Genomic DNA, 18,336 nt, shown 5'->3' on the forward strand with positions numbered 1-18,336 from the left:
TGGCTTTTGTTGCAATTGCTTTTGGTGTTTTAGTCATGAAGTCTTTGCCCATGCCTATGTCCTGAATGGTATTGCCTAAGTTTTCTTCTAGGGTTTTTATGGTTTTAGATCTTACATTTAAATCTTTAATCTATCTTAATTTTTGTATAAGGTGTAAGGAAGGGTCCAGTTTCAATTTTGTGCATATGGCTAGTCACTTTTCCCAATACCATTTATTAAATAGGGAATCCCTTCCCTATTGTTTGTCAGGTTTGTTGAAGATCAGATGGTTGTAAATGTGGGGCATTATTTCTGAGACCTCTATTCTGTTCCACTAGTCTATATATCCGTTTTGGTACCCGTACCATGCCGTTTTGGTTACTGTGGCCTTGTAGTATAGTTTGAAGTCAGGTAGCATGATGCCTCCAGCTTTGTTCTTTTTGCTTAGGACTGTCTTGGCTATACAAGCTCTTTTTTGGTTCCATATGAAATTCAAAATAGTTTTTTTCTAATTCTGTGAAGAAAGTCAATGGTAGCTTGATGGGGATAGCATTAAATCTATAAATTACTTTGGGCAGTATGGCCACTTTCATGATACTGATTCTTCCTATCCATCAGCATGGAATGTTCTTCCATTTGTTTGTGTCCTCGCTTATTTCCTTGAGTAGTGGTTTGTAGTTCTCCTTGAAGAGGTCCTTCACATCTCTTGTAAGTTGGATTCCTAGGTATTTTATTCTCTTTGTAGCATTTGTGAGGAGTTCACTTATGATTTGGCTCTCTATCATTGGTGTGTAGGAATGCTTATAATTTTTGCACATTGATTTTGTATCCTGAGACTTTGCTGAAGTTGCTTATCAGCTTAAAGAGTTTTTGGGCTGAGATGATGGGGTTTTCTAAATATACAATCGTGTCATCTGGAAACAGAGATAATTTGACTTCCTCTTTTCTATTTGAATATCCTTTATTTCTTTCTCTTGCCTTATTGCCCTGGCCAGAACTTGCAATACTATGTTGAATAGGAGTGGTGAGAGGGGCATTCTTTTCTTGTGCTGGTTTTCAAAGGGAATGTTTCCAGCTTTTGCCCATTCAGCATGATATCGGATGTGGGTTTGTTATAAATAGCTCTTATTATTTTGAGATATGTTCCATCAATACCTAGTTTGAGTGTTTTTAGCATGAAGGGGTGTTGAATTTTATTGAAGGCCTTTTCTGCATCTATTGAGATCACCATGTGGTTTTTGTCATCGGTTCTGTTTTTGTGATGCATTACATTTATTGATTTGTGTATGTTGAACCAGCCTTGCATCCCAGGGATAAAGCCAACTTGATCATGGTGGAAAAGCTTTTTAATGTGCTGCTAGATTCAGTTTGCAAGTATTTTATTGAGGATTTTTGCACTGATGTTCATCAGGGATACTGGTCTGAATTTTTCTTTGTTTTGTTGTGTCTCTGCCAGGTTTTGGTATCAGGATGATGCTGGCCTCATAAAATGAGTTAGGGAGGATTCCCTCTTTTTCTATTGTTTGGAATAGTTTCAGAAGGAATGGTACCAGCTCCTCTTTGTACCTCTGGTAGAATTCAGCTGTAAATCTGTCTGGTCCTGAGCCTTTTTTGTTTGGTAGGCTATTAATTACTACCTCAATTTCAGAACTTGTTACTGGTCTATTCAGGGATTCAACTTCTTCCTGGTTTAGTCTTAGCAGGGTGTATGTGTCCAGGAATTTATCCATTTTTTCTAGATTTTCTACTTTATTTGCATAGAGTTGTTTATAGTATTCTCTGATTGGTAGTCTGTATTTCTGTGGGATCAGTGGTGATCTCCCCTTTATCATTTTTTATTGTATCTATTTGATTCTTCTCTCTTTTCTTCTTTATTAGTATGGCTACCAGTTTATCCATTCTGTTAATCTTTTCAAAAAACCAGCTCCTGGATGCACTGATTTTTTGAAGGGTTTTTCATGTCTCTATTTCCTTCCGTTTTTCTCTGATCTTAGTTTATTTCTTGTTTTCTGCTAGCTTTTGAATTTGTTTGCTCTTGCTTCTCTAGTTCTTCTCATTGTGATGTTAGGGTGTCAATTTTAGATCTTTCTCACTTTCTTCTGTGGGCATTTTGTGCTATAAATTTCCCTCTACATACTGCTCTAAATGTGTCCCAGAGATTCTGGCATGTTGTGTCTTTGTTTTTATTGGTTTCAAAGAACTTATTTATTTCTGCCTTAATTTCGTTATTTACGCAGTAGTCATTCAGGAGCAGGTTGTTCAGTTTCCATGTAGTTGTGTGGTTCTGAGTGAGCTTCTTAATCCTGAGTTCTAATTTGATTGCACTGTGGTCTGAGACACTGTTTGTTATGATTTCTGTTCCTTTGCATTTGCTGAGGAGTGTTTTACTTCCAAATATGTGGTCAATTTTAGAATAAGTGCTATGTGGTGCTGTGAAGAATGTATATTCTGTTGATATGGGGTGACGAGTTCTGTAGATGTCTATTAGGTCCACTTGGTCCAGAGCTGAGTTCAAGTCCTGAATATCCCTATTAATTTTCTGTCTCGTTGATCTGTCTAATATTGACATAGGGTGTTAAAGTCTCCCACTATTATTGTGTGAAAGTGTCTCTTTGTAAGTCTTTAAGAACTTGCTTTTTGAATCTGGGTGCTCCTATATTGGGTGCATATACATTTAGGATAGTTAGCTCTTCTTGTTGCATTAATCCCTTTAGCATTATGTAATGCCCTTGTCTTTTTTGGTCTTTGTTGGTTTAAAGACTGTTTTATCAGAGACTAGGATTGCAACCCCTGCTTTTTTTTTTTTTTTTTTTTTTTTGCTTTCCATTGGCTTGGTAAATCTTCCTCCAGCCCTTTATTCGGAGCCTATGTGTGTCTTTGCATGTAAGATGGGTCTCCTGAACACAGCACACTGATGGGTCTTGACTCTTTATCCAATTTGCCAGACTGTGCGTTTTAATTGGGGCATTTAGCTAATTTACATTTAAGGTTAATACAGTTATGTGTGAATTTGATCTTGTCATTATGATGCTAGCTGGTTATTTTGCCCATTAGTTGATGCAGTTTCTTCATAGTTTCGATGGTCTTTACATTCTGCTTCATTTTTGCAGTGGCTGCTACCGGTTTTTCTTTTCCATATTTAGTGCTTCCTTCAGGAGCTCTTGTAAGGCAGGCCTGGTGGTGACAAAATCCCTCAGCATTTGCTTGTCTTTAAAGGATTTTATTTCTCCTTTGCTTATGAAGCTTAATTTGGCTGGATATGAAATTCTGGGTTAAAAACTCTTTTCTTTAAGAATGTAGAATATTGGCCCCCCACTCTCTTCTGGCTTCTAGGGTTTCTTCAGAGAGATCCCCTGTTATTCTGATGGGCTTCCCTTGTGGGTAACCCGACCTTCCTCTGTGGCTGCCTTTAACATTTTTTCCTTTATTTCAACCTTGGTGAATCTGATGATTGTGTGTCTTGGGGTTGTTCTTCTCAAGGAGTATCTTTGTAGTGTTCTCTTATTTCCTGAATTTGAATGTTGGCCTATGTTGCTAGGTTGGGGAAGTTCTCTTGGATAGTATCCAGAAGTGGTTTTCCAACTTGGTTCCATTCTCCCTGTCACTTTCAGGTACACCAAACGTAGTCCCATATTTCTTGGAGGCTTTGTTCATTCCTTTTCATTATTTTTTCTCTAATCTTGTCTTCTTGCTTTATTTCATTGAGTTGATCTTCAATCTCTGATATTCTTTCTTCCGCTTGCTCGATTCGGCTACGATACTTGTGTATGCTTCACGACGTTCTCATGTTGTGTTTTTCAGTTCCATCAGGTCATTTATGTTCTTCTCTAAACTGTTTATTGTAGTTAGATATTCCTCTAACCTTTTGTCAAGGTTCTTAGCTTCTTTGCATTGGGTTAGAACATGCTCCTTTAGCTCAGAGGAGTTTGTTATTACCCATCTTCTGAAGCCTACTTCTGTCAATTTGTCAAACTCATTATCCGTCCAGTTTTGTTCCCTCGCTGGCAAGGAGTTGTGATCCTTTGGAGAAGAAGAGGCATTCTGGTGTTTGGCATTTTCAGACTTTTTGCACAGGTTTTTCCTCATCTTCATGGATTTATCTAGCTTTGGTCTCTGCTGTTGGTGACCTCTGGATGGAGTGTTTGTTGGCTTGGTCATCGTTTTTTTTCTTGATGTTGATGCTATTGCTTTCTGTTTGTTAGTTTACCTTATAACAGGCCCCTCTGCTGCAGGTCTGCTGGAGTTTGCCGGGGGTCCACTCTAGACCCTGTTTTCCTGGGTATCACCAGCAGAGGCTGAAGAATAGCAAAGACTGCTGCCTGTTCCTTCCTCTGGAAGCTTCATCCCAGAGGGCACCTGCCAAATGCCAGCCAGAGCTCTCCTGTATGAGGTGTCTGTCGACCCCTGCTGGGGGGTGTCTCCCCGTCAGGAGCCTCAAGGGTAAGGGACCCCCTTGAGGAGGCAGTCTGTCACTTAGCTGAGCTCAAGCGCTGTGATGGGAGATCCACTGCTCTCTTAAGAGCCAGCAGGCAGAAACGTTTAAGTCTGCTGAAGCTGTGCCCACAGCCGCCCCTTCCCCCAGGCACTCTGTTCCAGGGAGATGGGAGTTTCATCTATAAGCCTCTGCCTCTGATTGGGACTGCTGCCTTTCTTTCAGAGATGCCCTGCACAGAGAGGAGGAACCTAGAGAGGCGGTCTGGCTATCATGGTTTTTTGGCACTGTGGTGGGCTCCACCTAGTCCGAACTTCCCAGTGGCTTTTTTTACACTGTGAGTGGAAAACCACTTACTCAAGTATCAGTAATGGTGGACGTCCCTCCCCCTACTAGGCTCGAGTGTTCCCCGTTGACTTCAAACTGTTATGCTTGCAGTGAGAATTTCAAGCCAGTGGATCTTAGCTTGCTGGGCTCCGTTTGGGTAGGATCCACTGAGCAAGACCACTTGGCTCCCTGGCTTCAGCCCCCTTTCCAGGTGAGTGAATGGTTCTGTTTCTCTGGTTCCAGGTGCCACTGGGGTACAAAAAAACTCCTGCAGCTAGCTTGGTGTCTGCCCAAATGGCTGCCCAAGTTTGTGCTTGAAACCCAGGACCCTGGTGGTATAGGCACCCAAGGGAATCTCCTGGTCCGCAGGTTGCGAAGCCTATGGGAAAAGCGTAGTATCTGGGCTGGATAGCACAGTTACTCATGGCACAGTCCCTCATGGCTTCCTTTGGCTAGTGGAGGGAGTTCCCCAACCACTTGAGCTTCCCGGGTGAGGCAACACCCCACCCTGCTTCTGCTCACCCTCATTGGGCTGCACCCACTGTATAACCAATCCCAGTGAGATGAACCAGGTACCTCAGTTGGAAATGCAGAAATCACCCGCCTACTGTGTTGGTCTCACTGGGAGCTACAGACCAGAGCTGTTCCTATTTGGCCATCTTGCCTGGGAATCAACCAGTTTAAATTCTTTTAAACATTTACTTAAAAAAACAGAAGCTCTAACAGCAAAGACAGAAAACAAACATGTATATAGGGGTCCTCTATAACCACAATTCAAATGTCTGAGAGAGGGCTTCACAGGTTCCAAAGCATTTACATTATCTTCTCCAAAGCTCACAATAGCTTTATGAAGTAGAAAGACGTCATTATTTTCTTTTGAAGTTAAAGAGGCCCCTAGAGGTAAATAATTTGTGAATAAAATTTCATGCTGGTGAGGAGCAGAATGGCAACTGGAATTTAGGTCTTTAGGCTTATTGATAAACGCTTCCAATTTTTCACTTTGAAAATGTGTTAAAAAATACTTGAAAAACTAAGAACTTGAACTTCTTTAAATAATTCTCTAAAATGCCACACAACTACTTAAATATAGTAAATATTCTTAGGTTTATGTTTTTAGTATGTAAAGAATAAATACTTCAAGGATAAATAAGTTCAGGTGTCATCCTTAAGTCCGAAAGCCATTTATTAAAAGACAAAGTGGAGGATGATGGGAGACAGCAGGCAGGGAAAAATGGGAAAAGACCACAGCATTTCCTTATTATGGATATTCAGAAAATATTCAGAAGAACCTCGAGCCCCTGGACAGCAAACAAAGTTCTAAGGGCTTTACTCTTTCAAAAAGCCTAGAATTTTATCTGTACCATCCTATCATACACATACGTATTTACTTCAGATCTTCTGTATAATTTATAAAGCCCTAAAATTCTTAGAAATAGCTTTTAATGATTATAGAAATGCTTTAGGAAGTATGATAGCTTATTCAATTCACTTTTTGTAAAAAGATTGTTCTGAACTTCCTACTGCTATCAAATCTTTTTAGGGGAAATGGAGCACATATTCATTTAAATTATCTTCTTATTTTAGTGTACTGGGCTCTTTAATCAATAAAATAAGTTTTTACTTTTGTTATCCTTTCTGTCCCATTCCACTACTGAGTTCAGCTTGACTAGAACTTTTTTCTATTGTCTATACCAGCACTTCCCAAAGTGGGTACCAAGGATCACTAGTGATAGAGCGAAGAAGCGTTAATGCAAACAAACAAAAGTAAAGGGAATTTTGCTAAACAATGCATAAAAAATTCCTGCCTTGGAAAGTCACAAAGGATACTAACATATAAAAAGCTTTAGAAATCCCATACCATGTTTAATTTTGCTTAATCCATTCTCACCAAATTTTTATTTTATCAGCCCCATTATAACAAGAAAAATCTTGCATTACCAAACTGGCTACATTGCAACATTTTCAGTGAAACCCAACTCAGTATAAATCACGTAACATGATCATAAAGTCCAACATGCATCTTAGTGACACATATATAAGGTTGCCTAGATCTTGCCAGACAGTGTTTCTTTGAGGAAAGGGGAACATTTAACATGATTTTCAGTTAGAGAATTATCGGTTTATTTTTTTTCTTTGAAGGAGCTTCCTGGCCAATCAAAGCTCCAACCAGACAAGTTAAGGCCTAGATTTACTACACAGGTATAAAAAACTAAACACAGAGCTAATATCAGTTTAATACCTTTTATCTTTAAATGCTAATTTCTCCAATTGGCTTCTCCAAATTATATCATCCTCTGTTTTATTGAAGAACATCAGCTTCACTTTCCTTAAACGAAAAACAAAAACTCAGAAATAATTAATTACATGTAAAATATGCACAAATGGCAAGTCTAAAGTGAACCAGCGTGAATGTTTTAGTGCCCAGTAGGTAATTAAAAATCATCAAAAACTGAAATGAGATAAAAGAACCTACTTAATACCTAGTATTAGAGGAGGCAGAGTAAGAAATGATGAATGAGGAAATGGTAACATGTCTATTAAGGTCCAGTGAGTAATCAACTTAGAATACCTTATACTAATATAACAGCCTCAAAAAGGATAGTAATTAGAGACAAAATTACATACCTGAGACTGGGTATATCAGTCAAAGCATAATTCAGTATTTTAACCATTGGAGTGAAGCCTGTTCCAGCTGCCAACAAAAAGAGATCTTCTAATTCTTGGAACTTGGATATTTTAAAATTGCCCTCAGGACTGCTTACAGAAACAAAATCTCCTAAACAATGAAATACAAACTAAATCAGAAAAAAAACACAAACAAAACAAAAAACCCAGCCGGGAAATTAAGAAGCCAAAAGTAACTGAATTTAAAACACTAAGGAGTAACAGTATAAACACTTAACTTGCAGACTATGTATCAGTCTTTAAGATAAATAAGTAGTCTTAAGGATACTCATTAGGCCCCTAAGTATGTCTGAATTATATCATTACAGTCAAATTAATAATGAGGTTTTATGGTATAATTTCCCACCACTATTTTCCCAAACCATCAGAAGTCTGAAATTTACAAACTACTGCAAAGTACTTATCCACAAATATCAATAAAGGATTGATTGCTAAACTAAATTTTAAGTACTTCAAAAGCAGAGTCCACATATATCTGTCTTACATGGTACAGAGTAAAGAATAGATATTCACTATTTACATATTGATTATTAACCATAGTAACAGGATTAGTAGGAGAGAAAATTGAAATAGAAATGTATTCTAAAATCTTATGTTGATAAACATACCAACTTCTCTTCCACCAAATTTTTGAAAAGACCTATTAATTAAGAAAGGCTGTTCTGAGTTTAATTCCCATAAAAACAAAGCAAGATCAGAAATGCAGTCAACTATACTTAGAGCATGCCACTTTCCAATCTAGCATCAACACATTTGAGAAATCAGTGCCCATTTTCTACAGTCCAGTTGATATAATCACCATGTACTATTCATATAAGAAAATTATCTTTAGGACTAGATTCAGAAACTTGAAATGTAATCTTAAAAATGAAAAATAAAGCTGTGTATAATTTTTGAATGATTTAAAATACTCTATTTTAAAATGCTTGGATGCTCACAATTTTTCCTTTGTTTTCCATTGCAGGATAGTAAGAATCTTGCAGTAGTTGATGAAGTAAGTATTTGAAAACAGGGCTGGGCGTAGTGGCTCACGCCTGTAATCCCAGCACTTTGGGAGGCCAAGGCAGGTGGATCACCTGAGGTCGGGAGTTCAAGACCAGCCTGACCAACATGGAGAAACCCTGTCTCTACTAAAAACACAAAAAATTAGCTGGGCATTGTGGCACATGCCTGTAATCCCATCTACTCGGGAGGCTGAGGCAGGAGAATCGCTTGAACCAAGGAGGCGGAGGTTGCTGAGGCAGGAGAATCGCTGGAACCCAGGAGGCGGAGGTTGCGGTGAGCCGAGATCGCGCCATTGTACTCCAGCCTGGGCAACAAGAGCAAAACTCCGTCTCAAAAAAAAAAAAAAAAAAAAAAAAACCAAACAAACAATAGAAGCTCCTTGTTATAGTTTGAAAAACACTGTAAGATTAGAATGTCCTTAGGAAAGCCAGATGGTTGTTTACTAAAGAAGCCTCAGAGGACAGTATTAACTTGGTAACTTTTACCCACAGCCCAGTCTTTCCAATGCTAACAAAATTGATTAGACTCATGTAAGATAACTGATGCTAATCAAATTCAGAAGAGATTAAAGCACACATGCCAGAATGGCACAGCTGGGGTTACATGTATCTAGTGACCTGAACATTACATGTCCCATTGGGGATATCTTGTTTCCAGTATCAGAACACATGGAAAGCCAAATTAATCATGTAAAATCATGCTGCTTAGTGAACATGGGATTGAAACAGAGATGGATAATTGCATGGGTTCATTCATTTAATGTACAACTCTCTAAGTGACACAAATATTTGTGCCATGTTGAGCCTCCCTAAATGAAGCTGAAATAATACTTCATCTTGTTCTTCGAGCTTTCCCTTTCCACACTCTAGGACAACTCTTCACCCTGCTATGTTTGCAAAAATCTCCATAAATAGGCTGTAATACCATTCCTTAAGTTTCCACTTACTGTATTATAATTATGTGTCAGTCCTTCTTTCACAAGGTGACAGTCACCTTCACTAGATTTGTAGGTACTCCAAAATACTTCAGGTTCAAATTCATATAAAATATTTTGGTTTATGTAACCAAGGATGACTAATCATCTCTCTTATGTGAAGTAGATATAATTAGCAGAATCATATCTACTACATTTCAGAAAGTAATGTAATTTTGTTTATTTCCAAATTTCAGTGATCCACTTCACTGATATCCCAAAATATTGCTAATGCTGCCTTGGAAAGAGGAACACTTTTGCCATTAGGTAAAAAGCAGTGAAAAGAAAATACAGAAAAAGGAGTAAGAGACACCAAAAGGGAGCAGAAGCAAGGGAAGTTTTTAAATCTTAATATATCTCATTATAGTTCTTTATTCATTCTTTCAAAGTACCTTTACTGGCTGGGCACAGTGGCTCACACCTGTGATCCCAGCACTTTGGGAGGCCAAGGTGGGCCAATCACCTAAGGTTAGGAGTTCAAGACCAGCCTGGCCAACATAGTGAAAACTCATCTCTACTACTTAGTCAGCGTGGTGGTGTGTGCCTGTAATCCCAGCTACTTGGGAGGCTGAGGCAGGAGAATCACTGAATCCAGAAGGCAGAGGTTGCAGTGAGCTGAGATCAAGCCACTGCACTCCAGCCTGGGCGGCAGACCGTCTCAAAAATAAAACAAACAAACAAAAAAACAAAGTACATTTACTGACAGCCTATTATGTACCAACTGCCATGCCAGGTGTTGGAAATACAAAGATAAGACAATTTCTGCTCCTAAACTCAGTCTTCTTTTTTTTTTTTTTTTTTTTGAGACGGAGTCTCGCTCTGCCACCCAGGCTGGAGTGCAATGGCCGGATCTCAGCTCACTGCAAGCTCCGCCTCCCGGGTTCACGCCATTCTCCTGCCTCAGCCTCCCGAGTAGTTGGGACTACAGGCGCCCGCCACCTCGCCCGGCTAATTTTTTTGTATTTTTAGTAGAGACGGGGTTTCACCGTGTTAGCCAGGATGGTCTCGATCTCCTGACCTCGTGATCCGCCCGTCTCGGCCTCCCAAAGTGCTGGGATTACAGGCTTGAGCCACCGCGCCCGGCCTAAACTCAGTCTTCTAATTGAGGAATATATTTATTCTTATAATAGAGCTATGAACAAACTGTTGTTATTGGGGGTTTCAGGGGAGGAGGAGGGCTCCATAAAGTGATATTCTGTTTGGGTCTTTTTATTTATTTTTATTTATTATTATTATTTTTTTGAGAGTCTCGCTCTGTTGCCCAGGCTGGAGTACAGTGGCATGATCTTGGCTCACCGCAACCTCTGCCTCCCAGGTTTAAGTGATTCTTCTGCCTCAGCCTTCCAAGTAGTTGGGATTACAGATGCCCGCCACCATACCTGGCTAATTTTTGTATTTTTAGTAGAAACGGAGTTTCCCCATGTTGGCCAGGCTGGTCTCAAACTCCGGACCTCAAGTGATCTGCCTGCCTCAGCCTCCCAAAATGCTGGGATTACAGGCATGAGCCACCGCACCCAGCCCATGTTTGGGTCTTTTTAAAAAAGTACTTGACAGGTAAAGAAAAGGTTGATGGGCATCTTGGGTGTGGCAACTGCATGTAACTGTGAATGAGGATGACAAATCTGTGGAACTCTGAGTAGCACAAGTATTTTTGTATAGCAAGAGATGAAGCTGGAGAGATTATCAATGTCTATGCAGGTCATGCAGTATAGATAATGGGGACCCATCAGAGGTTTCAAAGCTGCAAAGCAGCTAGGGTCAATTGTGAGAAAACAGTTAGAAGCCAACAAAGATATGATGAAGGCTTACTATAAGACAGTGGCAGAAGAGGTAGCTGAAAAAGCCATTGAGATGTATACTCAACAAAATTTAGTGGCTGACTGGACTGGGAGAGAGAAAGTGGGAAGAAACAAGGCTGATTTGAGTTTCCAGATTGGATCAGGGATGAACAGTGATGCTGCAAATAATAAAAACAGGGAATATGGAGGAAGGCCATGCTGGGTGGGACAAAGAGAAGATAACTTTGGTTGTAGACATGTTGAGTTAAAGATATTTGATAGACTCCTACATGGAGATAACAAGAGGGCAATCTGATCCAATCTAGAGCACAAATGAGGTTACAAAAATGTAACAATACTAACCAATCTGAAGACGATCAAGCTCTGGTGTGAAGAGTCCAGTGTGATAGATTTTTATCAAAAAATAGATGTATTTATTGTTGGGAAGAACTGGTTCCTTGAACTCTGAGAGTAAGGAACCAGATACAGGTGTATATGGCTTTACTATTTCTGTACCTAGAAAAAAAAATCACAGCAAAAAAATTAAACTCTAAAAATCCAAAAACCTCTTCATGAAGATGAAACGTCCAAATTTTATGATACCATCAGTATATATTTAAAACTATATACCTAATGGGTATATAATTCTAATGATTTTTCTATATGTATACAGTATATATGTATATATACCCCAAGCCTGTATGTGCCGAAACAATTTTCACAAATCAATATTGTACCCATAATATAAACAATGTTTTTATTATGTATAGTCTAATTTAATAGAAATATATGGTAATAAGTTTAGACAACCACCTATTCCATCAGCAAATAAACTTTGTAATGGGCCACAACAAAAACCGCATCAAAAATTTACCATGGAGATGTTAAAAAAAGTATTTACCTTATAATTTTAATTATACACCAAATTTTTAAAAATGGTTACTGATGACCAGTGGGATCATTTAGGGGAGAAAAAGGAAGAAATTTCACTTTTTACTTCACGTACTTTAAATTGTTTTAATATTTTAACATATTACATATTACTTTGGTAACTGAATAAAAAGAATGTTAATCCAGATACTTCTAAGAATATATTATTTTCTTAAAGAGTAAAATAAATAACTCATTTTATTTTAGGTAGCCAAATCCCAAAGAGAAGAATCATCACATGTTTGAAAGACCAAAAATTTTATGCATGGCTCCTTAATGTATACAAAATACATATATTAATTAAAATGCATTGGCAATAACTGGAGAAGATACCAGCTCTTGAATTAGGTAACCAGGCATTAGTGATGAAAAAGAGAAAACCAGCCATTAGTGACAAAAAACAGAAAACCTTAACAGTGCCTCATCATAATATATCTACTAAGACATAGCTGGTAACATTTTAGACAATTGCCGGAAACACTACAGCTGACAGGAGAATTTTACTGTTTGCAGCTTCAAAAGGCGAAGAAAATGTTGGACATCAATAACAAGGGTATTCAAAACAAGTGAGGTAAATTTAGGATAAAAATGAAAGAAAGAAGAATTCATATTTATACATTTATAGAGCTTCTTATACTGGTAGCACATAGAATAAAATCATTTCCAATCATTCGCTCATTTAAAATTTTATAGATTCAACTTCATAAATGATACAACCCTAAGTAGCTACTAAGAGACACCAGTATGAGCTTCTAGTAGTTGTCTTCATGGAAGACTATTTGTGCAGTCTCTCATCTCTTTCATTTAGGGTTTTGTCAGTCATAAATTACAATGCTGGTGGAATCATCTGTCTAACCTACTGGCAATATCTTTGTTCCACATGATAATATGGTCCAGCTATAGTTCCAACATGTAGAACACGTTGCAGTCACAAACCTAGATTCTGACTATCACTAAATCTAGCTGCCTGGAAACATTTATTAATAACGTAAATGGCTGTTTTCTAGAAAGAACAGTACTGATTTTGAACTGCTTATAAAAGAAGAAAATGTGTCCCAAAGCCTCTATTCACCTTACCTGTAATAGGTAGCTTGAGGTAAACATGTTGCCCAATGGGCACTTGAAGATGAGTGCTTGGTGGCAGCATCAAACAGAAAAGCCTCGTATCATGAGTAACATTTTCCTTGGAAATTAACTGGCACTTTCTGTAGTACAAACCTAAAAAGTGATTCATTTTCTCTTATTGATACATAAATTAATAAGAAGTAATACTAAACCACTAAGAGAAAGCACACACTCAGCTTCTGTTTTCTAGAAAGCTTCAACTTCACTAAAATGCCTATACATTTAAAAAATTAATCAATATTTTAAGGTTAATTTTTCCATTTTATTTCCTGAGATATCTGTTGACTAAGACCTGTAAATACTTCTATAACTTGAAAGATGAACTTAATGAGTGTTATTTCCTCACATCTGTTATTATAGCATGTTAAACCATTATGTTCTAAAAAAAAAAAAAAAACAAAACCCCTAATTTTATTTGATAATGAATAAGTTTACATTGTAAAGTCTTTAAAAAAAATTTTTTTTTTTAAGAGATGAGGTTTCACTATGTTGCCCAGGCTAGTGTCAAACTTCTGGACTCAAGCAATCCACCCACCCTGGCTTCCCAAAGTGTTGAGATTACAGGCATGAGCCACCGTACAGTCTAAAATCTTTTCTTACACAATGGAAAAGTCCTGAAGCTCAAGCCTTTAAGGCTTAACAACAGTAGCACTATTAAGCAATTTTAGAATATCTCTTTGATAAAGGCAAGAAGATATACATTCTTGTGTCTCTATGTTTGTGTGTATGTATTTTATATATATGATTAGAGAACATTTTAACTGTCACAAAATGATTAAAATAAAAATTTTTATGCTTAAAGGTGTAGGTTTTGGCATCTGGAAAATTAATACAAGTGAAAAGCTGAAGATGGTAGGATTAGGATTATGGTACTAATATACAAATAGATAAAAAGAATCAAATATTTTTATAAATACTAGAGAAATTTGAAATTAATATCCCAAGCTCAGAAAATATTGTTTGTATACAGAGCAAATAATACCATTTGAATTAGAAGAATTTATTATAGAAGTTCTGAAATAATTAAGATTTTCACTTGTACATTCTCTTTGAACATAAATAGCACATCAGAATAATGTGAAGATATTAACTTTTTATTTCCTCTCTCAAAATAGTATTTACAGAGATGTAAAGGAATAAACCCTGATAATATATTTCTTATTCTAGTTATTCTCTTTTTTTAACCCAAAAATATTCAAGTAGGTGCAGAAATATTTTCTCCAGATCTTAGAAAGTGAAGAGCCAACAGCTAATAATCAACGCTTAGTGGAAAACTGAAATTCACATATAATCCTAAGAAATCATTTTAGTCACAAGTGAATCCAACTTCCCTTCTCTCTTTTGCTCCCCACAGATCAGTCACCCAATTTTCCACCTGCTATCATGGTAGCAGTAAGTATATAAGCTTAGACTACACCACTTTATGCAAAGACCCTGGAGTATCACTAGAGGTCACCTCACTCTAGTGCCAGGGCACAAGTTTGGAACAGATTACGGCTAATAGTCCACCCTAAAGTTATCCTAGAAGGCCTAACAAGCACTGGCCTAACCAAAGGGTCAAAGGACATAGGCCCATGCACAAAGAGAAATGAAGGTGCAAATGATCTCTTTATTTCTTTTTCCAGATCCTTTCTGGAACCCACAGTAAGAATACAACTAGAGACCCACACACTATATACATGTAAATATTTAACAGTTATAAATCAGACAAATAACTGTCAAAGTATGTTCTATGCTATATCTTGAAATATACAGCTTCACAAGGTCCTAGAAGGCTAGGTTCAAATTTGGGATTCTTAAACTCCTCAGAATATCAGTGAAATGGCAGAGGAATGAGACCTGCACTCCCACTGCCTGCCCCCATTGTCTTTTCATCCTTGGCTGTCTGACTCTGAGTAGGGGCTTAAATGGGTATGGATACATTAACCCACAGGCTCAAGCTCATGCACTAGCTTTTCACATAAACAGCCCTGGCCACTCCTTGGATAGAAGTAGATTTGGGGTCGTTTGGGCAGGGAATTCCATGGTTCTAGATACCTAGAGGGTGAAGTTGAAAGAAAGAGGATGAGCTCCAGGTGGATACTTCGTGGTCTTGTAATACTCCTTACCTTGTGGGAGGGGTATGGCTGTGGCTGGAGATAGTCATGTGGGGCTCTCCAAGTGTGGAACCCAGGGCAGGTGCCCTTCTCGCGCAGGTCTAAGGACCACAGTGTTGTTTTCTTCTAATAAAATCTAGTGCATATCATTTTGATAACTTTACAGCTAGATGAAAATGCTCACCTTCTGGACTGACAATTTCTACTCTAGCATTTGCTAGAAAAGTTTGCTATAGTAACTATGCAACTCTCCAGTGATATTTAAAACACAAGGAAATACTGGGTTGCAGTGATTTACTGACTTTCCTTGTTAGAGAGTTGACACAGCATTCTTGTTATTTAACACTACTGAGATAATTTCAATGTTTTACCCACAAAAGGCTGACTATAATTTCAAAAGAACATCCTAACTATAGGTTCTAAGAATTTTAAGAAAGTTTTCATCTTTCAATTGCATCAAGGAGAAAGATAGCACAGACAGATGGGAACTGCAGTATATAAGATAAGAAAAAAAGTATAAAGCAGATGGCACTAACTACTTCAGTCTGCACAATGCCATTATTTAACTGTCGGCTTTTTGGCTTTCTAAGCACAGGTAATTATACTAAAAAATGAGAAACTGAAAATAAAGACAGTAAAACAAAAACAAGACAAAAACATTACTGCCCCAAATACCTAACTTATTTGAATTAAATACATACAATTAATATTGAGATACTCAGGGTAAGGCTGAAATACTGAGGATAATAAGACTATTTGAGCATACTTTTTTCTTAATGTTAAAAAGAAACTGTATTTTCCCTTTTAAAAAATAGAATTTCACAAGGCCAAAACAGAAAACACAGGTAAAGTCTTCAATGGGAGACAGAAGAGAAAGAGAAGACTGCACTAGGAGTCCACACTGCCTTCAACTGGCTTCTCCTTCTTGCACTTTTGAAGCACTTAGTTACTCTTACTTTCCCTGCTGGAAACAGAAGCTTATAGAAGTTAAAAAGCTTGTCCAACATCTCAGGGCATCTAGAAAAGATGTGGGATGGAGTAAGAAGCTATTAGGGTTTCTTGTCCCAACTCAGTAGGCCTTGTTTAAAAAGTCTGAGAACATGATTAGTAATTATTAGTAGCCAATCACTATAGACAAGTTGTGGATGCAATGGAAAAGCTCTCGAAGGAAATTTAAAGTCCTACTTCAGTGAGCACATGAATGATACGATAAGAAAGCAAAATAGCCTTATTGCTGATTTGTAGAAAGTTTGAGTGGTCTGGATAGATGAAACCAGCCAGAACACTCCCTTAAGCCAAAAACCTGATTCACAGCAAGGTCCTAACTCTCTTCAATTCTAGAAGGGCTGAGAGAGGTGAGGAAGCTATAGAAGCAAAGTCGGAAGCTAGAAGAAGTTGGTTTATGAGGTTTAAAGAGAGAAGCTATCTTCATGACATACATCTCCACCAGAGTTCTTGGGTGACTAGGTGCATTGTCAATGAATGACAACAATTCGAAAGGTATCTTTTTTTTTCCACATAGTAAGTCTCAACAGTGGGCTTCAAATATAGAAGTTTCACCATTCTAGATGCCATTAAGAACATTTGAGATTTATGGGAGGCAGTCAAAATAGCAACATTAACAGGAATTTGAAAGGTGATTCCAATTCCCACGGATGGCTTTGAAGGGTTCAAGACTTCAGTGGAGGAAGTAACTGCAGATGTGGTGGAAATATAGCAAGAGAACTAGAATTAGAAGTGGAGCCTGAAGATGTGACTGAATTGCTGCAATCTCATGATAAGACTTGGAACAGATGAGGAATTGCTTCCTAGGGATGAGCAAAAAATGTGGGTTATTGAGATGGAATCTACTCCTGGTAAAGATGCTGTGAAATGTTGTGGAAATGACAACAGATAATTTAGAATGATACATAAACTTAATTGATAAAACAGCAACAGAGTTTGAGAGGACTGACCCCAATTTTGAAAGCAGTTTTATTGTGAATAAAATGTTATCAGAGAATCTTTTGTGAAAGAAAGGGTAATCGATGTGGGCAAACTTCATTTTTTCTTAAGAAATTACCACAGCTACCCCAACCTTCAGCAACCACCACCCTGATAAGTCACCAATCATTAGCATCGAGGCAAGACTCTCCACCAGCAAAAAGATTATGATTCACTGAAGACTCAGATGATTGTTAGCATTTTTTAGCAATATATTGTTTTTTAAATTAAGATGTGTAAGTTGTTTTTTAGACATAATGCTATTGCATACCTAACAGACTAAAGTATAATGTAAATATAACTTTTACATGCACTGGGAAACCAAAAAAATGGTGTGACTTGCTTTATTGTGATACTCCATTGCGATGGTCTGGAACCCAACCCACAACATCTCCAACATATGCCTGTAAGTGGCTGTTCACATATCAAAATTGTGAGACCTTTCTTTTTTTTTTTAATCTTGTTTCCTAAGACAATTGACTGGGTTATTTGTTGGCAAATCTTTAAAATTACCTTTGTTTGGTGATCCAAGACTCCACATTAAAGACAATTATCAATTAAGATAAAAATGCTAATGTTACCTTGTATATAGAAATAGCAATTCAATTATCTATTGATTTCTGACCCTTATTAGAGAAGTTCCTCAGCCATCTCTTTCTCTATTGCTTTCTCTCCCCCTGCCTCTTTCTCCCACATAACCCCCACAGCTACTCACTCATAATCTTCATTTCCGGGAAGAAAAAAATTAATTGGAAGCATCACACTTATAAATTATATGGGTTCAATTCATACAATTTATAATATTGACCTACTACATCTGGATTGAAGGTAAAAATGAAAGTTTCTCTTCTCTGGTTGATGTTCTTTCTGATATATGAATCCTTCATGTAAGGATCTTCTAGATTTGACATGAGAAAACATTATATTAAAAGTTTTTCAACTTATATGCTTGTTTTCAAATTCTTTTAGCTAAGAAAGTAGTAAGACACAGCCAGCATACTATTGTCATAAAGTCAATAATTA

At 37.6% G+C, this 18,336-nt stretch overlaps 1 protein-coding gene across 10 annotated transcripts in view; it reads right to left on the reverse strand.

Moving 5' to 3' along the window:
- Window positions 1-18,336, reverse strand: part of LOC105495949 (cytochrome b5 reductase 4) — a 129,986-nt gene that overhangs the window by 37,749 nt on the left and 73,901 nt on the right. For all 10 annotated transcript variants that reach the window (XR_011623586.1, XR_011623585.1, XR_011623584.1 and 7 more), the window contains 4 exons: window positions 13,187-13,327; window positions 11,543-11,695; window positions 7,364-7,514; window positions 6,978-7,064 (listed from right to left, as the gene is read on the reverse strand). Coding sequence is in view for 6 of the 10 variants with exons in the window: in XM_011765900.3 (XP_011764202.2) it covers window positions 6,978-7,064; window positions 7,364-7,514; window positions 11,543-11,695; window positions 13,187-13,327 (532 nt within the window). In the remaining 4 variants the exon portion in view is untranslated. The remainder of the gene's footprint in view (window positions 1-6,977; window positions 7,065-7,363; window positions 7,515-11,542; window positions 11,696-13,186; window positions 13,328-18,336) is intronic.

This window comes from Macaca nemestrina, chromosome 5 (genome assembly GCF_043159975.1).
Source record: "Macaca nemestrina isolate mMacNem1 chromosome 5, mMacNem.hap1, whole genome shotgun sequence".
Taxonomy (NCBI): Eukaryota; Metazoa; Chordata; class Mammalia; order Primates; family Cercopithecidae; genus Macaca; species Macaca nemestrina.